A 26686-nucleotide genomic window follows, 5' to 3' on the forward strand; every position below is an offset into this window, starting at 1 on the left:
CTCTCTTCTCTTCTACACTTGGGGTTCGTTTGGATACAGCTAAAAACTGAAATTAAAAACTAAAAAAATATTATAATAAAATAATTTTTAAATATATAAATAGTACTATAATACTCATTTTTAATAAAAAATTATTAAAAAATATAATTTGTAAGGCCTTAAACAATACATAAAATACTATTCACAGCAAAAAAAATCAAAAAATTACGGCTGGAAAAAAAAAATCTGATACGCACTCCAAGTTACACATCAAATCATAATAAATGCAAGTTAACTTGTCTCGACTTTTGTAAAAACTAGCCGCGAACCCGCGCGTTGCGCGTGATGAATTTTTTAGGATAGTCTCATTAAATTTATTTTTTACAATTTGTATTAATTTAATAAATAGTAATGTATTTCATAATAACATTTTTATTTATTATAGGAACAATCATAAATGTAATATAGGAACAATCATAGACATGAATATAAATTTGAACATTCATATTTTTATTCATTATAGGAACAATCATAAATTATAAATATAAATTTTGTAGTACCAAAATGAAAACAAAAAAAATCTCAAAAATTCAAAAGGCAAGTTGACAAAAATATTCATTTTTTAATAAAAGTTATTTATAACATTTTGTGAATCATTAAAAAGAATATAAAATTTGGAAAATTTTCTTTTATTTTTAAACAAACTTTCTAAAACTGTATTTTTTCTACCCTACAATCCAAACACAGAAAAATGTAACTAAAAAATTAACAAAACTTAACAATGATTAATTGAACCAATTGGCAAAACAATTTGTTGTTGATAATCTATTAAGGTTATTTTCTTTGTTGAAATTGCAATTTTGTCCACCCAAAACATATTATCAGATAAACAATTATTTGCAAAATCTAAGAATTAAATTTCTATATATGTATTGTTATAAAATAATAATAATAATAATTAAAATACAATTGCAAAAGCTAAAATATATCACCCTCCCGATTATTTTTGTTTGACTAAACCTTTGCTTCTCTCTAAATAAATGACATTATAGAATACTTCTTATACAACTATTAAGAGTACTTTGTCCACCCCAAAGGGTTAAATAATAAACAAAAATTAGTAAAGTCTCATATAGTTTAACATCTAAATTGATCACTGTAAGGACTCAATTTGTAACGACCCAAAATGATATTGGGTTGGCACGTAAAAAAGCCCAAACAATATCATTTGTAGAGCGTAAGTTTGAAAGGCTAGGCCTTGGTCACCGGACGGTGGTTAGTCGTGGTGTTCATACAGAATTAAACCGTGTTCGCTCGAGGAGTCTTTCTCCTTGAGGCGGTCTGGGAGGCTCTGGTTCTTGGCCTTTTTTCCCAGCCCCCCTTCCGGATTGCTTGCTTCTCCTTTTATATTAGCCTGTATCCCTTATCCTACGTCCACGTGTAGGTTCGACTTTCCAGGACTGATACTTGTCCCGTCAGCCCATACCCAAAGTGGTTGGGGGTGGTTGTAAAAGCTGAAGAGCATGGCTCTGTCAGGTGCAGAGTATTCAATGGCAGTAATGGCAGTTTTCCTTTTGTCTTTGGTCGTTATACTATCTAGCATCCCTTTCTCTATTAACATAGATATTTTAGGTTTTTCCCAAAATTGTTCCTATACCGTTCTTGCCCTTTCTTTCAATGGGACCTCGGATATGCCGAGGACAGAATTATCCTTGGCTATGTCTCAAGACTACTTGGACTTTTATTACACGTCCTCGGCTATACCCCTCCTCGGCTCGGGCCTTGGGCCCCAATGTAAAAATGGGTCAGGGCCACAAATTCTTGGGCCCCACAATAACCCCTCAAAATCCTGCTGTCCAACCTCTTAGTCGGAGAGGAGGGTTTTGGTGATGCCAAGCCTTTATTACAGCTCGTTTAGCTCTGACCTTCATTAATGTTGGTGTCCCTTTATCTATTTAGGAAATGTGTCGGGTTACGAGACATTCGTCTAGATTTTCACACGGGGCGCTCTTGTCGTTTCAGTGTACGAGGCGCATCTTTAATAGATTTACATTACGAGGCCAATCAAATCTGTCGGTTATAGGTGACATTGGGGAGTTGAACAGACGCTACCTCATTTGCAGATCTTCTTGGAAATCTGTACAGATTAAATGTCACTGAACTTACCTTCCATATAAGAAGCCAGACGAGAGGGTATTCCCTTCGCGTAAAGACCCTTTATCCTTTCTAAAGCCTTAAACCTCAAGCTATGCTCAAAGTTTTCCTTATCAGCACAGTCAAAGCTTATAGTGTGACACGTTTGAGGTAGAAGCGGAGATGAAAAGATCACATCCTTCTTCGAAGCGTTATGTCCCTCCGAAGCTTAAAATGGCTCGGTCAGAGCAGGGTTGGCGGAGACTCAAGATACTTCCCACCCTCCTTCAACCAAAATCCGAAGCAGGTGCTAGTCGCATCAAGCTTTTGGTGCGATTGAGTTGGGATTATCCATTATTAGTACCAGACGCTCTCCTATGAGCATAGCTAATATGGCACCCGCGTGTTAGGAGTCAGGGCTAACGCAGGGATTAAGTATCCCTGCTTCTTCCTCTGTTCCTTCACTGGTGCCTTCTTTTGCCTCCCCTTCTTCTTCTTTCCCATTACTAGATCCATCCCGGTGCTTTTACTTCTTCCTCTTCTTCTCCTCTTCCATCAAAAGGGGTCCTCCTCTCAATATGGTGGCTACTAGAGCAGAATTTAAAAAGACTTCTTATTGTTATTTGTTTTGTTGTTGTTGTTGTTTTTTTTTTTTTTTTTTAATTCTTGTTTTTGTAATTTGTTTCCTATATAGGCTTGTTTAAGCCCTTCATTGTACGCTGTACTACTTCTTTACATTAATAAAAGTTGCCATTGTTTTATTCTATGTATTCTTTCTTTCCTGCAATGGTTATGCCGTGAATGGACGTACTACCATATGACTTCTTTTCATTTTTATACTCTGAACAATGCTTAGGGCCGAAATCCCTGTTAATAAAAAGACCTTACTCTGCGCTTACTGAAACTATCCAGCACAATAATGCCGACTTGAACAAATGATACTTAGGGTAGAAACCCTTACAAAGAAAAAAGATGTTATTATGAACTTATTAGAGCTGTCCGGCATAATAATGCCGACCTGAGAAAGCGATACTTAAGGTCGAAACCCTTACAAAAGATGTTATTATGAATTTATTAGAGTTGTCCGGCATAATAATGTCGACCTGAGAAAGCGATACTTAGGGCCGAAACCCTTATAAAAGATGTTATTATGAATTTATTAGAGCTGTCCGGCATAATAATGCCGACCTGAGAAAACGATACTTAGGGTCGCAACCCCTATAAAAGATGTTATTATGAACTTATTAAAGCTGTATGGCATAATAAGGCCGACCTGAAAAAGGGTTGTATACCCCAAACTGAACGAGATGATGGCTGAATGCTCGGTACTGTGCAGGAGATAATCATCCGAGGATATGTAACCCAAAATGAACAGCCCATGCGGATCGCCGAGTACTAAGGTGTTTCGCCATCTTCCTAATGACCTTCATAGCCTTAGTCTTTTCTGGTATTTGGTCTGAGGACTGAGCGACTTAGAATTCTCCTTAAATGGCTGATTTTTCTATAGGTTTGAGTCGGAGGACCATGCAATACCTTGGTTTTGTCCAAAACTTAGTTTTTTTAAGTAGTTGGTTTCCCCATAGGTTTGAGTCCGAGGACCATGCAATACCTTGGTTCTGTCCAAAACTTGATTTTTAAGTAGTTGGTTTCTCCATAAGTTTGAGTCCGAGGACCATGCAATACCTTGGACAGAAACTTGATTTTTAAGTAGTTGGTTTCCCCATAGGTTTGAGTCCAAGGACCATGCAATACCTTGGTTTTGTCCAAAACTTAGCTTTTTTAAGTAGTTGGTTTCCCCATAGGTTTGAGTCCGAGGACCATGCAATACCTTGGTTCTGTCAAAAACTTGATTTTTAAGTAGTTGGGGGAATTAACCCCTCGGCTATGGCGTGGGACATTGGTTTAGGGGGATTAGCTCCTCGGCCAAGCCCCTAGAACCATCCGCGCTACTGACGCTTCGAAGCGTAGCCTTTATTGAAGAAACGTAGCCTCTAGTGGAACTTTATGCTAGAACACTACAACCGGCTGTTGGAAATAATGGGGGGACTGTCTCAACCCACCACTTGTGCCAATACTCAAGCCTTTCCCACAGACGGCGCCAATTGTAAGGACTCAATTTGTAACGACCCAAAATGATATTGGGTTCGCACGTAAAAAGGCCCAAACAATATCATTTGTAGAGCGTGGGTTTGAAAGGCTAGGCCTTGGTCACCAGACGGTGGTTAGTCGTGGTGTTCATACAGAATTAAACCGTGTTCGCTCGAGGAGTCTTTCTCCTTGAGGCGGTCTGGGAGGCTCTGGTTCTTGGCCTTTTTTCCCAGCCCCCCTTCCGGATTGCTTGCTTCTCCTTTTATATTAGCCTGTATCCCTTATCCTACATCCACGTGTAGGTTCAACTTTCCAGAACTGATACTTGTCTCATCAACCCATACCCAAAGTGGTTGGGGATGGTTGTAAAAGCTGAAGAGCATGGCTCTGTCAGGTGCAGAGTATTCAATGGAAGTAATGACAGTTTCCCTTTGTCTTTGGTTGTTATACTATCCAGCATCCCTTTCTCTATTAACATAGATATTTTAGGTTTTTCCCAAAACTGTTCATATACCGTTCTTGCCCTTTCTTTCAGGGGGGCCTCAGATATGCCGATGACAGAATTATCCTCGGCTATGTCTCAAGACTACTTGGACTTTTATTACACGTCCTCGGCTATACCCCTCCTCGGCTTGGGCCTTGTTCCCCAATGTAAAAATGGGTCAGGGCCACAAATTCTTGGGCCCCACAATCACGATAAAAAAATCAAATCCTAACTTGCAAAACAACTAATTATAAGCTCAAATCAAAACAAACCAATGGGATAAAGAAAAATAACTTGTAATCGGAAATTAGAATACCAAACTACTTAAATATGCATAAAAGTCGATGCAAATACCAAAAAGATAAACACATGTGATATGACAATTAAATCAACAATAAAAATTAAATAAAAAACCATTAGTAGAAAAAAAAATGGTTGAATCAATAAAATAAAATAAAAATCCACCAAAAAAGAAAAAAAATTGGAGAAAGAGAGAGAGTATTGACCTTTTTGTCGAAGGCCACTTGGAAGGAATAGGGGAGAGAGGTGGAAATGACATAAGAAGAAATTTATATGAAAATTAAGATGGCAGAGGAATAGTGGAAGTAGATGAAAGATTGAACAAAGTGAAACCATAGAATTTAAGAAGATATAAAGGAAACTTTTAAAAATCTAAAGGAAATCAAATGAAAATTAAAAAAAAAAAAAAACAATTATTGGAGGGGATGAAAGATTGAACCAAAAAGACAATGATTGGAGAAGATTAAAATTTGAAAAAATTAAATAAGAATTGCACAAAAACAAAAAAAACAAAAAAAAAAAAAAAAAAAAGATACTAAAGATGTAGTTAGGGGTGTCCACGGGTCGAGTATATGCCCAACCCGAACTCGACCCGACTGGGGCAGGTGAATAAAAAATTGACCTGAAACCAACCCGGAGACTTGGTCAGATTTTTCGGTTTGGGTCTCGTCGGTTTCGGGTTGATTCAAGTCGGTATCGTGTTTATCACCGGGGACGAAATCTGGCTGAATCCGACAAGATCTGGCTGAAATCTGGACGGATCCGTCAAGATCTGGCTGAAATCTGGCTAAATCCGGCGAGATCTGGCCGGATCCATCGAGATCGGACAAAAATCTGGCCGGATTCGTCGAGATCTAGCCCAGATTTCGTCAGATAACGGCGAGATCTCGTCGGATCTAGTCGGAAAATTGTAATACTTCGTCGGAAAGGATAAGGATTTGGTTCGGGTCGGGTGTCACGGGTTTGGAAACCAAAAACCGACAACCGACCCGCGTGGGGTCGGGTTAGCTTTGCCGAAACCTGCGTTCGACCGTTGGAGTCATCGGATCGGGTGGCGGCGGGTCGGACGTGGGCGGGTTGGCCGGGTTGAGTGGGTCGTTGGGTCTTCTGGACAGTCCTAGATGTAGTGCATAAAGAACTTTATAAAATTTATTACAAAACTTCCATTAATATATATAATATAGATATGTATAGACATTGTTTTTGGTTTTTGATACTTCATTGATTTCATTATTTAGTTATAAACATCTAGAATGACCCTCTAAATTAAAGTAGATGAATATATAAAGGCAAAGTTATATGTGAAGTTTGAAACCACTCTAAATCTATTTATATTTGTCTGTAAAATATATATACATATATATGAATAAAAATTAAATTCTAAATTAAAGTAGATGAATATGTAAAGACAAAATCATATGTAATGTTAAAACTGTTCAAGATGAATGTATAAATTCAATAATCTATTTATATTTTTTTTTTTATAAAAAAATAGGAATAAAAAATAAATAAGAAAAATAATAATTATGTAGCTAATGACATAACGATGAGGTGGCGCAACAGGAGCTTAGCTACAATAAATATTACGCTTCAACTTTTAGATATATATATAGATTTAGATTATTAGTAATTTTGCCACCACACGATATGTGACATATATAGTTTCATGTTAATTGTATTAGTGAAATGAATATACATAAACTATGTTATACATTTGTTGAAATCACCAAACAGATTTCAATAATAATCATCAAAACTTAATTACTTATTTATGGGTGAAACATTACAAATCCAAACAATATAAGAATTAAAAACTATTCGGTTATCTAGTTAAATTTCTCAAATCACATGGAGTACTCATATTATATGAATTAATCTCCTTATAACTGGTGGTAGCTGCTTTTAGACACAAATTTGCCAGTTACTTCTCTCCAATTCAATCCAACATGTGATCTTCCTTCGCCTATTGGCAAAATTTAAATTGTTTTTTGCTCCACATGATCATTGAGAGATTTATCTAGATAAGATTGTTGTTTGCGTAAGCTCTGAAACCAACATAAATTAGATAGCTAGATGCTTTAACCTATAATAGAATAATAATAATTTAACAATTGAACCATCTAACAAAACAATAATGGCAATAATTAAGTAATCAACAAATAACGTAATAGCAATGTCACTGAGGTAAACAAAAGAGAACATGTTACAATGTTATATTTCTATAGGAGGATTTCGCAATGGGGTACAAATTTCAAATGTAACAATGAAAGTTATAATTTTTTTTTTTAAATAAAAATAAAAATTAACAAACCATTAAGCTAAATACAAAACACAAATAACTTTTTTTCTTTCTTTCTTTCAATGGAGAATATGTAATAATGTTAGTTCATGCATTAGACTAAATGTGATAATGATTCATCAAGTCTATTTATAAATCTCACATTTTGATCATGAGTCCATAAAAGAGGTTATTTTTAGCAAGTGGCTCATCAAGTAAAATTATTTTCTGTCTTATTGAAATTAAAAAAGCATGCAGCTAAGAACATAACAATCATTTTCAGATTGAATATGATAGGATGATGAGAAATGGTCTAAAACTAACAAACCTTTGAATGAAAATCCAATGCTCTTAGTCTTAGATGGTTTATATATCTATGTCAAGTTTGTGTATGATATGTTGCTGTATAATGTCAAAGAAGATAGGAAAAAACGACAGAGAGACCTGTACCTTGAGAAGTATTTGAATAGATTATAGTGCCCTAAACTTCGCGGATAAGAACTACAAATTCTGATAGAAGCAAGAAACTGGTCACCTCTCTTGGTTGCATTCCAAAAAAATTCTACATGCTTTCCAATTTAACTTATGAGGAATATGAGAGACGTTGACATGAAGGCACTTTGCACATCTAGCCTGTTCCAAATACTTGAGGGTGTAAGCAGTACTCAACTCCCCTGAACAACCAATAATGGTCCTACAAAGATAGAAAAAACAAATTGGGAAGTCAAGCTCAACCCCATGGGCAAGAAATGGTTAACTTTTAGTTCTATTAATAAAACTTTGCATGTGTAGAGAATTAGCGGGAGCTTACTTGTGTGACCTCGAAGCTCCACAGAAAGCATTGATATTCCCCTTTTAAATAAGTGTAGAGGGACGCCAAGAGAGCTAATTTAGGTGGGTTTTGTGTTGTGCCTGGGCGTGAGAACTCAAATTTAATTGAGAAGTGGAAAGGGTGAGGAAGTAAAAGTATCTAAAACGCTTTGACTGGAGTGTAGGTGACGGTTGTTAGCTGCAACGCCAAATTTTATTTTTATTTTTTTTCCAATTAATTTGAAATGCCATCCTTTTGGGATGAAAATCTAAAACACCAAATTTTTAATCAATTTGAAGAAAGATGAGCTGGAGAAAAGAAAGAGAATAGAATGACAGAAAGAGAATAGAATGACATTCACTTATGTTTCAATAAAATGACACCTGTTACCATTTTGTGCAACAATTAGTTCAAAGGATTCAACTTTTATAATAGATTATAGATTATATTTTTTCAAAATATTTTTTTAAAGATTTTATTCAACGATTACGGGGGCTTCAAATGCTAGTGATTTTTTTAAAAAAATAATAATAATAAATTTATTGTGTAAAGTCAATAATCTTTTTTTTTTTTTGTGGTAAAAAAATAGGAATAAAAAATAAATTATAAATTAAAGTAAATGAATATGTAAAGGCAAAATTATATGTAATGTTAAAACTGCCCAAGATGAATATGTAAAGTCAATAACCTTTTTTTTTTTTGGTTAAAAAATAAGATTAAAAAATAAATAAGAAAAATAATAATTACGTGGCTAATGATGTGGCGATGAGGTGGCGCAACAAGAGCTCAGCAGCAATAAATGTTACGCTTCAGCTTTTAGTAATATATAGATATAGATTATAATAGATTATAGATTATATTTTTTCAAAATATTTTTTTAAAGATTTTATTCAACGATTACGGGGGGCTTCAAATGCTAGTGATTTTTTTTTAAAATAATAATAATAAATTTATTGTGTAAAGTCAATAATCTTTTTTTTTTTTTGTGGTAAAAAAATAGGAATAAAAAATAAATTATAAATTAAAGTAAATGAATATGTAAAGACAAAATTATATGTAATGTTAAAACTGCCCAAGATGAATATGTAAAGTCAATAACCTTTTTTTTTTATATTAAAAAATAAGATTAAAAAATAAATAAGAAAAATAATAATTACGTGACTAATGATGTGGCGATGAGGTGGCGCAACAAGAGTTCAACAGTAATAAATGCTATGCTTCAACTTTTAGTAATATATAGATATATAGATGACTTCAATTCTTCTAGTTGGAAAGCTTCTCCAGCAAGTTCAATTTGCTTTGCTGGCCTCTTGCCAAATTTTCAACTAGCTCATTATAAGGAGTCTTTCCAATGCGCGTCAATGGGGAAAATGAACGCGAAACTTCCCTCGTGTCAATTTTCCAACGCACAGACCATAATTCAGTTTCACATGATTACGGGAGTACCCCACCTTATCTAATAATTTCAGTCTCTTTTCACAAGTCTTGCCTATCCACTTTTCTCTTTGTTTTTTGAAACTGAATCATTCATTTCATTGAAGAGAAAGGCATAACAGCAAAACAAAGCTCAGAACTGACAGAACAAGACAGCAAAGAAATGGAAAATTCTGGTGACACAACCATTTGCACAACTTTGTGCACAACTCGTCCACGTGGCGAGTTGTGGTTGGTGGAGGGGTGGCCCACTATCACCTCTCTACCAACCACAACTCGCCATGTGAACGAGTTGTGCACAAAGTTGTGCAAATGGTTGTGTCACCAGAATTACTCGGAAATATAACAAGACAGACCACAAACAGACCAGCCCACGTGCTAATTCTTTTAACTGAGCCTATCTATACCAAGAATATTAGCTACAATATCGGTTGTTGTACCGGTCGAACTCTTCACCTATCCACTTTCCATGTGCACTTTTTCTAAAAAGAATAAAAGGGTACAAATGATTTTGAGACTTGGGAGTTTGAACCTTCCATATCTTTAACAAAAACACACAAAAAAGTGTAGTTAAATTACAAGCCTCTCGGCATAAAAAACTAGCGCTAAAAATAGAACTTCAATATTATGACCATAATATTGCTAGACACATCAACGCCTCAAAGAAAGTGTTAATCATTTTTAATTGTGCCAATGGCTACAACCTACAAAGGAATAGAATATTAATAACCTACCAATTTATTTACAAAGTGATTATACGTATACGTACTCTTATCATATTAGAAATACAGAATAATTATATTGTATTTCATGAATGAAAGAATATACATCACTGCCTTTATATAGGAGGCATATGTGTGCAGTACAAGTAGAGTGTAGTACAAGTACAAGTGTGCTATACAAGTAACCTAATTGGGCCTAAAGCCCATAACATAATACACGTTAATAGCCCCCCTCAAACTCAAGGTGGATGTGAGATCAACTTGAGGTTGTCAACCAAATCACGAGTGCGTCCCTTAGGAAGTGACTTGGTGAAGATATCTGCAAGTTGATCTTTGGAGGAGATGGAGAAAAGCTTAAGAGCACCATGGACAAGATAATAACGGATAAAATGACAATCAATCTCGATGTGTTTAGTCCGTTCATGAAAGACATCATTATGAGCAATATGAATGGCACTCTGGTTGTCACAATAAAGGGGAGTAGCAGAGGAGGTGGATACACCCAAATCCTTAAGGAGCCATCGTAGCCAAAGGAGCTCAGATGTGGTATCAGCAAGAGCACGATATTCTGCTTCAGTACTGGAGCGGGCCACAAAAGTTTGTTTCTTGCTTCGCCAAGAAATCAAAGAAGAACCAAGGAGAAAACAGTAACCTGTAGTAGACCTGCGATCAGTAGGATCTCCTGCCCAATCAGCATCAGAGAATGCACGGAGTACAAGAGGAGACTGAGCTGAGTAGAAAAGGCCATGAAAGAGGGTGCCCTTCAAGTATCGAAGAATGCGCAGAACAGCAACATAGTGAGTTGATCGTGGAGCAGACAGATACTGGCTCACCTGATGAACAGCATAGGAGATGTCTAGACGAGTAACTGTGAGATAAACTAGGCTGCCAACCAATCGTCTGTAAAGAGAGGGATTAGACAATGGTTTCCCCCCTGAAGGAGTCAGATGCGCATTAAACTCAACTGGAGTGTCAACAGTCTTGCGATCAGTGAGTCCAGCTCGAGACAAGAGTTCAGAAGCATACTTAGCTTGAGTAAGATAAAGTCCATCAGTAGAATGAGTGATTTCAAGACCCAAGAAGTAGCTGAGATGTCCAAGATCTTTCATCTCAAATTGCTGACTGAGAAAATCCTTGAGTTCTTGAATGCCACTGAGGTCATCACCAGTTATGATCATATCATCCACATACAGGAGAAGTAAAATAGTGCCTTTGTCAGTGCGACGAAGAAATAAGGCAGAATCATAATGACTGGTCATGTAACCCAAATGAGAGATGGTAGAGCTGAATTTGGCAAACCAAGCTCGTGGAGCTTGTTTAAGGCCATAAAGTGCACGTCGAAGGTAACAAACCTTGTTTGAGTCAACAGAGAGACCAGGAGGAGGTTGCATGTAAACTTCTTCATGTAAATCCCCATTAAGGAATGCATTTTTGACATCCATCTGAAAAAGATCCCATTTACGGGCAGCAGCAACAGCTAAGAGGGCACGGACAGATGAGATACGAGCAACCGGAGCAAAGGTCTCTTCATAATCAATCCCATATTCCTGTGTAAAACCTTTTGCAACAAGACGAGCTTTGTAGCGCTCAATGGACCCATCAGAGCGAGTCTTAATCTTGTAGATCCACTTACAACCAACCATAGATTTCCCGGGAGGGAGTGTCACCAAATCCCAAGTATGGTTTTTAGATAATGCATCAAGTTTCTCTTTCATTGCAATCTGCCATAAAGGGTCAGTGGAAGCCTCACGATAGGTGTGAGGCTCATGTAATGTAGCAAGAGCAGTGTAACAATGATAGTCAAGTAAATGTGTAGGAATAGATCTTACTCGAGTTGAGTGACGAGGTGGAATGTCTTGTGCAAGATCTTCAGGCGGAGCAGGAGCAGGGGACCCAAGCTCAAGGTTGGGGTTGGGTAGCTCGTCTTCAACCTGTTCATCTTCCACCTGTTCATTAAAGGGTGAACTAGGAAAGGGATCAGTGATATCTGGTGGTTAGACAGAGAAGTCTACAAGAGAATCAGGAGCAACTACAGGAGGATCAGGAGCAGCTACAGAAGGAATATGTGCCTCATCTGGAAAAAGATCTAAAACAGAGGAGGAAGATAGGGAGGCACGAAAGTGAGAGAGCTCGACAAAGATGCGATGTTCCCAAAAGACAACATTGCGAGAAATACGAAGACGATGAGAGACAGGGTCATAACACCGATACCCCTTTTGAGTTTCGCCATAGCCAAGAAAACAACAAAGCCTTGACCGAGGCTCAAGTTTGTTATGCTCATGTGGCTGAAGAAGAACGAAACAAGCAGAACCAAAGGAGCGAAGGTGGTGATAGTCTGAACATGACCCAAAAAGGCGCTCATATGGAGTTTGATTTTGGATAACTGGACTCGGAATGCGATTAATAGTATGAACAGCATGAAGAGCAGCTTCGCCCCAAAAAGGAGCAGGAACTTTGGCAGAGAGAAGAAGAGCACGAACAGTGTCAAGAATATGACGAAGTTTCCGTTCGGCTCTACCATTTTGCTGAGAGGTACCTGGACAAGTTAGTTGATGAACAGTGCCATAGGAATGCAAAACAGCTTGGAAAGCATATTGAGTATATTCAAGAGTATTATCAGATCGAAAAATTTTGATGCGTTTGGAAAACTGAGTTTCAACCATTTTTGCAAAATTAGAATATACTTGCAATAATTCAGAACGATATTTCATATTAAAAATCCAGCTATAGCGAGAGTAATCAACAACAAAGACAACAAAATATCGAGACCCACCAATACTAGAGACAGAAGAAGGGCCCCAAACATCAAAATGAATAAGGTCAAAGATATCAGTGGATATTGATTCACTAGTATTGAAAGGCAAAACTGGTTGTTTTCCTAATTGGCACGAAACACAATCAAAATTTTTTGTAGACACTGAACCTAACAAACCTCTAGAAGCTAATTGTTGTACCCGAGAGGAAGATGCATGACCAAGTCGGGCATGCCAAAGTGCAAGGGAAGGAATTGAAGAAGCTGGGCAGCTGCAGCAACAGAAACTGGAGCAACAAGTGGAAGACGAAGGTTGTCCACGGGAAACATACGCCCAACTCTAGGACCAGTCCCAAGCTCCTATCCCGTCCTCGGATCCTGCACAATACACCCAGAATAATCAAAGATAATGCGATAACCCAACTCAGCTAATTGTCCAACAGAAAATAAATTATAAGAAAGGTCAGGAACATTAAAGACTCCAGGAACCGAGAGATTGGAGGTTGCAACGAAACCTATATTATGACCAGACATTGTGGAACCATTTGCTGTGCGAATATTAAGAGGGTGCGGTGCAGGTTTAAGGTCAGAAAATAAGGACGAGTGAGATGTCATGTGATTGCAACAAGCAGAATCCATAAGCCAAGAGGTAGGAGACATACCAGATAAAGCTGAGAGAGAAGAGGAATAAGATGCATTACCAACCGTACGAATGACATTGGCGATGATATTTATAAGGTCATCTCTGGAAATGGTGAAAGTGGATCCAGAAGACTGAGACTTTGCAGAGACGGGAGCCATAGGTTGGACACTCTCAGTGTTAGCAACAGTAGCAGCAGAGATGGAAACAGCTGATTTGTTGCGTTGATAGCAAGTCTCAATATTATGGCCAAAACGTTTGCAAAAATTGCAAAAACGTTTGTTGGATTGTCGGCGACGATTATTGCAAGAGGAAGAAGACTTGTCATTATTCTTCATTTTGAAGCAAAATATGCAAAAATAGACTGCACAAATGAAATCTACGCGAAAAACTGGGTAAGGAGAACCTGGACAGAAAAAGTCAACCCCGAAAAAGTCAACGGTCAAAGTCAACGGTCAACGACTGGTCAACGGTCAACGGTCGGTCAACGGCCAGCAGATGACGTCACAGGATGACGTGGCGATGACGTCAGCAGAACAGTGGATGTTGACGCAATTAGGGCTGACGTGGCAGAGGGGATGACGTCAGCAGACCAGGTTCCGGCGCGTGAGAGCGCGTGGCAGCGCGTGGAGGAGCGTGGACGGCGCATGGCGGCGCGTGCAAGGAAACTGCGGCGCGTGGTGGCGCGTGTTACGCGTGATCCGCGTCGCAGCAGCTTTGAGCGACGCGTGGGGGTGCGTGCGGTCTCCGATGGAGGCGAGGCTTCCACGAATGTGTAGATCGGCGCAGGATGATCTCAGTGGTACCTTCAAAAATGAAATCGGAGCAATATTCGCAGCGGTGATGCAAAGGGCAGTGGTTTGTGCAGTGTGAAACTCCTTAATGACGGCGGCTGCAGGTCCGGAACCCAAGGACAACGGCTGGATGACGTCGGAGGTTCAACGGCGAGAGGCTGCGGCGGCAGTTGTGATGGCGGAAGCGTTAGTAAAGAAAGGAAGTCACACTAATGAAGACAAGACTGCTAAGAAAAGGTCAGAGCAGTGGCTCTGATACCATATTAGAAATACAGAATAATTGTATTGTATTTCATGAATGAAAGAATATACATCACTGCCTTTATATAGGAGGCATATGTGTGCAGTACAAGTAGAGTGTAGTACAAGTACAAGTGTGCTATACAAGTAACCTAATTGGGCCTAAAGCCCATAACATAATACACGTTAACAATTTTTATTGCAAATGTGAAGCAAATATATTCAATCATGAATATTATTAAATAAATTTTCACAATAAAATGAAAAATGATATTTCAACAGACTATTTGATATGGTACATCAAACGAAAAACTGTTGCAAGATTTAGTATAAAACTTTAATTATATATATATATATATATTTTTTTTTAATTTAAAAAATTGATTTCAATTTTGATATGCCATAAATGTTTGAGTTGAAATGTATTAAAAAATAATTTTTTTTTCTTTTAATGTTTTTTCAATACTTAATAGATATTATCTTTATTTTCACGTATTAATTTATTTTTTGTAGTTTATTATATTTCTTACTTGAATGACCAAAAATTTTTGGTTCATGTCCCCCACCCCACCCCACCAAACCGAAAGGACAAATTCCTGAGTCCAACCCTACAAAAATATTTTTCATACTTTATCCTTACAATTGTTAACATATTTATAGGGATTGAAACAACATCAATTTCACCTAAATTTTTACTAAGCATCAATCTCAATACTTCTTTTTTTTCTAAAAAAAAACACTTAATTTGGTAATTTATATGTTTCAAGGAGTTCAAAAGGTATTATTTAAAATCTTAATGTTCATTTATGTTCCTATAACGTAGGACTTGAAAGTTTGTGCTCATTTCTCACCTCACTGCCTCACTAAAAAGTTACAACTCCATGTCCCTGCAAAAGAGGAACACTTCAACTGCATTTTGATCATGTCAAATTTTAAAAATCCTATCATAATCATACATGTAGTCTCCATTATGTTTAAATAGTTTAAAAATGTGTTACATTTATAATTGTAAGGACTCAATTCATGACGGCCCCAAAATAGTATTGGGTTCGCACATTGAGGGCCTAAACAATATAATTTGTAGAGCGTGGGTTTGAAAGGCTAAGCCTTGGTCATCGAACGGTGGTTAGTCGTGGTGTTCATACAGAATTAAACCATGTTCGCTCGAGGAGTCTTTCTCCTCGAGATGGTTTGGGAGGCTCTGGTTCTTGGCCTTTTTTCCTAACCCCTCTTTCCGGACTGCTTGCTTCTCCTTTTATATTAGCCTGTTCCCCTCATCCTACGTCCACGTGTAGGCTTGACTTTTCAGAACTGATACTTGTCCCATCAGCCCATACCCAAAGTGGTTGGGGGTGATTGTAAAAGCTGAATAGCATGGTTCTGTCAGGTGCAGAGTATTCAATGGCAGTAATGGCAGCTTTCCCTTTGTCCTCTGTCGCCATACTGTCCAGGGGTCCTTTTTCTATCAACGCAGATATTTTAGGTTTTTCCCAAAACTGTCCTATACCGTTCTTGCCCTTTCTTTCAGGAGGGCCTCGGGGATGCCGAGAACAGAGTCATTCTCGGCTATGTCTCAAGGTTACTTGGACTTTTATTATATGTCCTCGGCTATATCCCTCCTCGGCTCGGGCCTTGGGTCCCAATGTAAAAGTGGGCCAGAGCCACAAATTATTGGGCCCCACAATAATATTTTCACAATAAATCATATGTTCTAAGTTGTTATTATTCTAATTTGAATCCATAACTTCAATTACTTTTTTTCTCACTCATAATAACTTACTACTTAAAATTTGTGTTGAAAATTTTATGAATGTAACATATTTTAATGTTTTCTTAATAAAAAAAATGTTTTATTTATAATTAATAAACAATTTATGGAATCATGCGAGGTTTTAAATAAAATATTTTCTTTAATCATTGCACATTAATTTAGGGCTATTTTACCACTTATTCAATATCTATCACTTGGACAACTTGACACTCATAAATTAATAACAATGTTATGGATTCCATTCCGTTCCGGCTAGAACAGTCGGAATATCTCATACCAGTGTGTAAACCGGAATGGTAATACCCTCTATTCCACATCGGATTAAATTTCGCCCCATTTTAACCCATTCCGGGCATTTCGGTCAATTCTGGCCAATTTCGGCCGAAATTCATTTTTCGGCCGATATGATTTTGGCTTCTTATTTTCCCTTCTTAAACTTGATCCGCATTTTGTAGCTCCTAATCTCTCTATCATCTCTCACTATTTGACCCTCTCAATTGTGACAAAGAAGTTGAAAATAAAATTGAAGAGCAAGATGAAGCAAAAATGGTGTGACTTGTGAAAAAAAAAAAAAAAAAAAAAAAAAAAAAAAAAAAGGAGATGAAGAAGATGAGAATGAGTGGAGAAAGGAGCTCAGACGTGAAATGATGAAGAGAGTGAGAGACTAGCAATCTGCAATAACGAAAAATAGAAGAAGTAGCATTAGTAGGTTATACTGTTATAGTAAATACCATAAGATGTGATGACCTAGGAAAAATAATAAAACTAGGAATGGCAACGGGTCAGGTTTGGGAGGGGTTTCTTTATCCCTGAACCTACCCCGCCACCCGCCACCTAAAACCCAAACCTGCCTTTTAAAAGGTTTAATGGGTCAAGGAAGGAGAATTCAAATTGGAGAGAAGCTACAAGAGGTGTGAGCAAAACTCTTTTTCTTCATGACAAAGGATTCTATTTTTTGTTGCAGCACCTAGGTCCCATTACACAATGGTGTTTGGAATCAATATCATCATGCTATGAATAAGCTGTGTTTGTTTCGGGTGTAAAAAGAAAACGAAAAATATTTTACACCACCAGGGGTGTTTGGGTTGGCTGGAAAACTAAGTCAAGCAGAAAATCATTTCCGTTGACTGTAAAATATGAAGGCCTGAAGTGTAAAATAGATTAGACATCTATTTTACCTTTAAACCATTTTCTTAGAGAGAGAGAGAGAGAGAAAAAAAAAAAAAAAAACCGAGAGAGAAAGAACCACCCACAAGAGAGAGAGGCCGGTCACCTGAACTCGAGATCGACTCCACTGCCATTTGGGATATGCCTCTCACCGCCGATCAAGCAAAGCTCAACTCCACTGCCGATCTGCCCTCTTTCTCTCTTCCTCCCTCTCTCTTCCTCTTCCTCCCTTTGCCACCCATGTCACTGATCTACCCTTTTTCTCTCTACCCATGTCGAGCAAACCACTATAAGTCAAGTGACCCACCATGACCCAGTCGCCTCCGCCGCTCGATCTCAGCTCCACCGCCTCTAGATTGAACCACCAACTAGCCCATGATTGATCTCCCTCTATTTCTCAATCTATCTTTCTCTTCCTCAAACTCTCTCTCTCTCTCTCTCTCTCTCTCTCTCTCTCTCTCTCTCTCTCTCTCTCTCTCTCTTAATTTGACCGGATGTGATGAATGTTTTTGTTTGGTTTTGTTTCTTTTGTGTTTATATATTGAGAAATGATATTATATATTTGTTTGGAAGCTGAGAAAATGTGAGCAACTAGTAGAAAATGTGTTTTCTGTAGCATTTTCAAGAACATAACCAAACACTTAAAAATATTTTTTAAAGCATTTTTAGAGTGCCACGAAACACTTGAAAATATTTCCATTTCCAAAAAATATTTTTACCTAAAAATATTTTACACTTGGAAAATGTTTTACATAGAACCAAACACAGCCAAAATGACAAACGAGACCCGAGAGAAGAGACCAAAATAAAAGTGCACCGATCATAAAAAATTTAATAGACAGTTCGTATTGGTCTTCGAAAGAATGAGCAAAAGGAGTGAACCTTTTACTCTTTTTCATGGAAAAGGATTCTATTTTCCCGTGGCATGCAACACTTGGGCTCCACACATCGGTGGAGTAATCATGCTGTGAATATCTTGTTTCATGCAATACACACTTAGGTGGTAGGATAGCACCTCCTTTTTTTTTCTTGGGCAATTACATATATCAGTGTAATCCATACGACTCCACAAGTCTGATTATGAGGTCAGAGTACAGATAGAGTGAGTCATTCCATTGGGAGTCAATGGGGAAGATGAGAGGGAAATGGGTCTTTGGGCTTTGGCATTTCTAGGTATATGAAAGCATTTTTCCCAATGCACAGCCGACCAAGATTCAGTATCTGTTTCACATGGAGGTAGGCCACACCTTGCCTCTAATAATTTTCTCATAAGTCTTGCATATCCACTTTCCAAGTCAACAAATCAAAGAAACTAAACATTATATAGCAAGAAAGAAGCAAAGAAAATAAACTATACAAAGAGGTTATTTAAGTTTAGAGAAATAGATTCATGGTTTTGATTTTTGTTTTGCTGGTAAACCGGGATGGTTGAAAAAGTAAAAAGACTAAACGGGTTGTAAAATGCAATGTTAACAATAATGAGTTGAAGAGTGGAGAACCCGAGATTGATTAGGCCTACGTCCCATAGGAATAACAAGTCTAGTCATTTTACCAAATATGCAAGGTTCCAGTAGTAAAATCAATGTTATGATTGTAATTGATCTCATGCTAATCATCATCTTCAATTCTTTCTTCTTCTTCTTTTTTAAATCATCTTTTTCACTTTGTTTTTATTAATGTGTCATAATCTCATATACCATATATCTAAGGATCATTAACACATAAACAAGAATTATTATATGTAGAAGAATCAATAAACACATCAGATCGAGTAAGTAATAAGACCAACTACGATGATCAGGTACAGTTTTGCACTATTTGAGCTTTCAGATAGAATAAGTTTAGCCTAGGGTTATTTTGCCTATAAATATCTTGTGTTACAGTTTTATGCATTCTAGTTGCAGAATATATAATTATTTTGAGATGTAGTGTAATGTATAATTTATTTTCGAAATTTTATTGAATATAATTTGTTTTTCCTAAAAATTAAACAATTTCTAAAAGTAATCTCTATCTCTCTATTTTTACAATAATATAATTTTATTATTTTGGTATTTTGGATTGATATTATTATTTTTTAAAGTGATCTATATTCTTCTAACTATTGTTATTATGCATTTTATTTTCCTAATTTCTCTTGGTACAACTAAAATTTTTAATTTTCAAATTTCTTATTTTCTTAAAGAGATTATCACGATAATGAAACTTATCACATAATTACAATTGATATTACTCAAAAAATTGATAGACACATTCAAATATATAATCATGTAGATTGTGTTTTGATATAAACTCAAATTCTCACTTCCAAACTAAGGATTAACTTAAACAAAAATCAAATCAATGCTATATGAGGAAGAGACGGGACTAGTGACGGGAAACTCAAAAAACACAACACCAAAACAACCCAAAGTAGAGATATTAAAAAACATTAAAATCCATCAACTTGAAGTAAAGTTGCAAGAAAGAATGAAAAATTGTGAGAGAGAGAGACACAGAGAGAGAGAGAGAGAGAGAGAGAGAGAGTATAATGGACCAGAGTGGAACAAATTGACCGAATGGATCGAATTGGACTGAAGAGACCAAAGTGGAATGAAATGGACAAAATAGACCAATTGGATCGAATTAGACCAAATTGGATTGAAATGGACCAAAGTTAAGTGAAATGGACTGAAGTAGACTAAAATGGACTAAAGTAGACTAAAATGGACCGAAGTAGACTAAAATGGATCAAAGTGGAACGAAATGTTACGCTAATGTGACTCAATAAAAGCGCAGTAACAAAGGTTGTTCACGATGCAATTTGGTGAGATTTTGGTCCATTTTTATCACTGGTTTGGCCAAAATCATTACCGCACTAAACCTCAATTTTGTGATCCCATGTGTAGTGAGGTATATCAAGGAGCGGTTTGGTTGGTCTTGGGCTGGGAAATTTTTCAAAATTTTGGGTTGGATTAGCCCAACCCAAAGTTGATTTTTCCGGACAAAATGGGCTTCTGTCCTTTTTGGGCAATTTATTTAGCCTTTTGCCCTTCTTCCCAAACTAAATAGAGAAATGCCCCTCTTTTGAAAATCGAGTTAAAAAAAAAAAATTTTGGAACCCTATAGTGACGTTTTTAAGGACTTATATTGACATTTTAAAAACCTGTAGTGACGTTTTATAACTTGATATCCATGAAATCGAGTTATAGGCAATTTTATAAATTGCCTATAACTCGATTTCATGGATATCAAGTTACAAAACGTCACTATAGGTCTTTATAAACGTCACTATAGGTCCTTGAAAACGTCACTATAGGACTTAAATCAATTTTGAAAAACCCGATTTTCAAAAGAGGGGTATATCCCTATTTAGTTTGGGAAGAAGGGCAAAAGGCTAATTAATTTGCCCCAAAAGGGTAGAAGCCCATTTTGTCCTGATTTTTCCTTTGTTTTGGGCAAAATTTTAAAATGTTAGGCTGGTTTTTCTTTATTTTGTGCTAATTAAGAGTAGCCCAATATATACAGGTGCAGTGTGGTGCGGTTTTGTTCAATTTTCTTAACATAGACCGATCGCACCACACGTGCAGTGCGGCGCGGTTACTCCATTTTGCTAGCAAAATTTGGTCGATTTAGGTGCAGTCATGCGGTTTGAGTTGTTTTGTGAATATTCCTAGTAATAATAATAAATGTTACGCTTCAACTTATAGTTATTATATAGATTAATCAAATTCAGTTTTGCACTCATTCCACAATAACTACTAGTGACTTCTTTGGTCCCCTGCTAGAAAGTAGCATAAAAAAATTACAAAAGTTAATACAAAAAAGTTGTTTAAGTTACAAAGAGTATTTTATTTTAATGGCATTGTCAAGTAAGAAAAAATTGCCAAATGAAGTTATTAAATTTCTTTCTCAAAAAAAAAAAAAAGTTATTAAATTTAAAATTCATTAACCCGATCAAATGAAATGCATCAAACAATGAATTCATGTACTTAATTGCAAAAACGTAATAGAGAGTAACTCTTTTTTTATAATCTTATTAACAATAATGTCTCAAAATTGTTTACAAACAATCTCCCGCTGCTCTAAAATCATGTTGTTGTAGTGTATTAGTTCTTGCTCAAACTGTACTTGATCATTCTGGTACAAAAGATGTAACGCACATTTCTGCACTATCACGCCTGTCCAATCACTTACAAATGAAGCCTTTATGTTGCTGCGGTGTTGCAACATAATCTTAAATGGCTCCCCTGGAATTTAGGATATTGAAATGAATTCACCTAAATTATTTATTACCTACGTAATTTTTGCTATACTGGTGGAGAAAGAAATTGTGTCAGCACCCGCGTTAGCCATACTCGTTAGAGCATCTCCAACAAATTCTCCAAATTTTTGTACTGTTTGGAGAATGAACAGTGACATTTAACTTTTACCTACCCACTTTTTCAAATACACTTTCCAACAGATTCTCTATCACATTCTCTATCTCATTTAAATATTATTTCTTCATTCATTGTTTATTCTTTTTTTAATCGTCATTTATTCTTTTTTTAACAACTATATTTGTCAATGAGAAGTGTTATGTTCACAACATTTCATGCAATACTTTCACAACAAAATTTATGTAGAAAGTTATTACTAGTTCTAATTTGAACCCATCACTGAAATTAATTTTTTACTCGCTAATATTAACTAATAACAATCTGTTACTTAAAATTTATTGTAAAAATATTGTGATAGTATTTTTCAATTAGGATTTTTTATTTTTTATATTATTTTTCTTTCTTTCATTTCATTTTCATCCATACACGTTTCATTTCTTTTTTTCTTTTTTCTTTTTCTTGTTTTTCTCCTCCACACAAGTGTCCAATCTCTATCCCCCCCTTCTTTTATTTTCTTTTTCACCTCAAGAACATTCCAGCAACCTCACCATTTACTTCACATCAAAGAAGAGAGAGAGAGAGAGAGAGAGGAGAAAGACTGCTGCTCATCCACTGCCCCACCGTCATTGGAGATCGAGGTCGCTGAAAGGACAAAGCTGGTGGAGATCGGTGTTCACCATGCAGCACTACCACATCTGCCGCCCCACCGCCGCTCGTCCTCCTCCCCACCATCAGGCTGGGTCAGATCAGCTTGTTCTTTTTTTTCTTTTTTCATATTTGCTTGTTCTAATTCAACTTTATTTTAAGAATTGGATTTTGTTTTGTCTTTTGTGTTTTGGATTATTTGAGAAACGAAGAGAATGAGAGAAAAAAAGAAATCCGGAGGAGAGAGAAAGAATTGATATAATAGTAACTAGTATAATTTTTTAAGTAGAAAAATTGATTTGGAGTTGCTATAGTGTTCTCTATATTTAGAGAAGTATTGTAGCAACTTCAAAATAAATTTAGAAAAGTTTTGTGTTTAAAGAACCGATTGGAGTGTGAACAGTAGCATTTTATCTCCAAAAAATAGAGATACAGAACCTATTGGAGATGCTCTTAGGCATTGACAATATAGGAAGTAAGGTTTTCCTGAAACTAGATTGTTAACGATGACATTTGGATCCCCGTGGATTGAAAAAGAAGCATATAGAATGAGTCCCATCCAATTATTATCATGGTACAAATTTGAGGGTAGGTCAACTGTCACTGAATGTCCATGATTCTGGCTGAACCACTCTTGTATTTTACTTGGAGGGAAACAAAAATTATACAAAGTTCTTGGATGAAAGTCATGTAAAAGAAAAATACAGTGTGCAATATATATATATATATATATATGGCCAAAATGGGTGCACAGGGCGTCCATTGTGGTGGACCCCTATGGGCTTGACCATTGGGGCACTCATCCACTAAGGAATGTTGAATTAAGCCATAGCTATTGTTGTCCGAGGTGACAACAAATCTCACCCTAGCCCCAGAAGAAGGCTAGTACTATTAGGCTAGATATAGGAGGGAAATCCCACGTTTTGCCTGTTAGGGTTCAAACATGGAACATCAAGCAACGCTGCACTCTTACGTTTGTGCCAAGACCCCTAGACCACTCTTCTCGGTGGTCAACCTATAATATATTAGAGAGAGCTATTTTTAACTTTTTATTCCTTTGGTGTTGAAAATAATATTTTATAATGGGCTGTTTGTTAACATATATGTTTTGTGCGAACTAGTTTATATAAATGCTAAAGATACGGCCAATTGTGTTATATTTAAATCAAGGGAGTCAATTTCATACTGAAAGTTGTACTGGTTTAGCCAGCAAAACGATATATTTCGATACCAGTTAATACTGGTGTACTGTTTTGGGTTTAACGCTATTTTATATTTTTAAGGGATAATTACAGTAAACTCACCTGAGGTAAGGCCCGTTTGCGCTTTGCCTACCCGTGGTTTAAAACTTTACACTTTGTCCACCTGAACTTCAATCTGTTACCCATCCGTTACCCACCTCACCCCCAGCCATTAGAAAAACACATTTTCAGGGAAAAAGAAACATAACAAAAATAAAAAAGCTAGGGTTTTGATTGCTTAAAGAACTTCTATAAGAACAAAGGGGAGGAATAGCACACAAATCCCACTCTAATCTTGGCTTCTCTCCCCACTGTATACCATAGCCCCTAAAACTTAAGAAATATATTGTAATCTTTTTAGGGTTATATCTGTCTGTCTGTCTGAGATAAACAAAAACAGAGGGTTCGTGTAATCATGATCTTTCCATGGTGGCTGGGAAGGTGAGAATGGCAATGGGGCTACAAAAGTCTCCGGCGAGTTCGAAACGAGAAACGCCACCGAAGCCTCCATTGTTGTCGCCGAATCCGAGTCCGACTAATAAATCTCCTCCGAAAGCCGTGTTCTCACGCTCCTTCGGCGTGTACTTTCCACACTCCTCCGCTCATGTTCAACCTCGCCCACCTGACGTCACCAAGTTGCTTCGCGTCGTCAAAGATCTGCGCGAGCGAGAGTCGCTGTTGAAAACCGAACTCTTGGGGCACAAGCTTTTGAAAGAGTCGGTGGCTATTGTTCCTGTCCTGGAGAGCGAGATCTCATCCAAGAATGCAGAGATTGATAGAGCTTCGAAGCGAGTGGATGCGTTGGAGATTGAGAACCAAAAGTTGAGAATGGAACTGGAGGAGTTGAGGACAAAGATTGAATACGAAAGAGAAGAAAGCGAGAAGAAGTTGAAGGCAATGGAGGTTGAAATCTCAGAGTTGAAGAAAACGGTGTCGGATCGTAGTAGTAGTAGTAGTATTCTAATAGAAAGCGAGGAGCTCTCGTCTTCGCAAAGGTTTCAAGGCTTAATGGAAGTCGCTGTGAAATCAAATCTCATTAAGAACTTGAAAAAGCTCCATGTACTTTGTTCTTATAGAAGTTCTTAAGCAATTAAAACCCTAGCTTTTTTATTTTTGTTATGTTTGTTTTTCCCTAAAAATGTGTTTTTCTAATGGCTGGGGGTGAGGTGGGTAACGGATGGGTAACAGATTGAAGTTCAGGTGGGCAAAGTGTAAAGTTTTAAACCACGGGTAGGCAAAGCGCAAACGGGCCTTACCTCAGGTGGGTTTACTGTAATTATCCCTATTTTTAATATATATATACACACACACACAAAAATTTTCTATTTACCATAAAAACATTACCTCATTTCAAAATAAATTATTCATAATTTTTAACTTTAGCATCAACTAAAAGAAAAAAAAAATACAATATTAAAAAGGGAAAATTGCACTTTACCCACCTAGGGTTTGGCTAGTTTTAACTAAGCTACCTACAGTTTAAAAAATGTCACTTAACCCACCTAAGGTGCCCTCCATTAGACATCCGTAACCCACCTCTCCCTTTTCACCATTAAAAATAGGGGTAAATGTGTCTTTTTCATTATATTTTATGTCTCTCTCCTCTTTTCTCTCCTTCTTCTTCTTCTTCTTCTTCTTCTTCTTCTTCTTCACATAAAACATAAAAGAAAAATATCAAAAAGCAAGTCAAGATAAAATTGGTTCCATCATTTTTCATATACATAATTAGCACAAAGTTTTACGAAAGAGGGTAGACAAAGCAATTTTTCAAACCATAAAGTAATTTTACAAATTTGAGTTAATAATCTCCATTACAAAATGGGGTGCTCATTTTTTGGGTTGAATGAGCTAAAATCGAAACCCAGAAATGTATATGGAATGATGCGTTTATCGTTCTTACCCAATGCCCACTGCAATTGCCAAACATACTTTTACAATGACAAGAAAACCAATACACTTACAGTCACAAACAAAGCCACAAATCCATGTGAACATAAACCCACAGATTCGCTAGCCTTCCACGACTAAATCCAAAAATTGACTACTTAATTCTTCATAGAACAATCACAAAATAAAATTTATTAAATACAAAAATTAAGGATAAATGGTATCCACCAGTTTGCTGGATTCTATCTTTACCTTAGGCTTTCTCTCTCTAAAACTCTAACCCTTTCTCTTTTGTTGGTTCTCTAAAAAAAACCCAAATTTGCAAGTAAAAAATAAAATAAAATAAAAGTTTGCAAAAAAAAAAATCAGCAATCTAGCAAATCCAACAACATAGCCAACTCATTGAATCATCAAATCATAGCCTCACCAAACTACTATCTCCAACACCACCACCGTTGTTAGCCAACGCCCAAAACCCCAGACCAAGAAGCAAAAACAAAGAAACAAGAAAAATGAATTCGTGAGATCGGTTGAGCAGCAAAGCAACCTGATTGTCTAGATCGGCTAAGATCGAAGCAACGGAGAGCAGTGGATCGATGGATTCAAATTTTTTGGGGTTAATGGATTTGTGGGTTGGAATTTTTTGGTTGGTTTAAATTTCCTTATGGTTTGTGGGTTAATGGATTTGCGAGTGTAATGGATTTCTAGGTTGGTTTAGTTTTTCCTACTGTGAGTTTTTAGGATTTGGCAAATTTGTTCTATCTATGGCTTCAAAAGAAGATGGAGAATCTTCTGGGTTCCTTCCAATAAAAAAAAATGTGTTCCTTTTTGTTTTCCCTTGCTATCTAGGTTTATAACCTAAACTGATTTTTTTGGCAAGATTTGATGTATATTGTTGGTAGTATATACATCAAGAAGAAACTAATTATTGTGTTGATTGAACAAGATTTGGGTCACGA

General features: G+C 36.7%; 1 protein-coding gene across 1 annotated transcript; it reads left to right on the forward strand.

Annotated features, from left to right (window-relative positions):
* The first annotated feature begins 24222 nt into the window (after nt 1–24222).
* On the forward strand, nt 24223–24926 carry LOC126722378 (nucleoporin alm1-like). The gene has a single exon (XM_050425540.1). The coding sequence runs from the start codon at nt 24267–24269 to the stop codon at nt 24924–24926; it is 660 nt and encodes a 219-aa protein (XP_050281497.1). The 5' UTR covers nt 24223–24266.
* Nucleotides 24927–26686: the final 1760 nt, after the last annotated feature.

Source organism: Quercus robur, chromosome 4 (assembly GCF_932294415.1).
Source record: "Quercus robur chromosome 4, dhQueRobu3.1, whole genome shotgun sequence".
Classification (NCBI taxonomy): Eukaryota; Viridiplantae; Streptophyta; class Magnoliopsida; order Fagales; family Fagaceae; genus Quercus; species Quercus robur.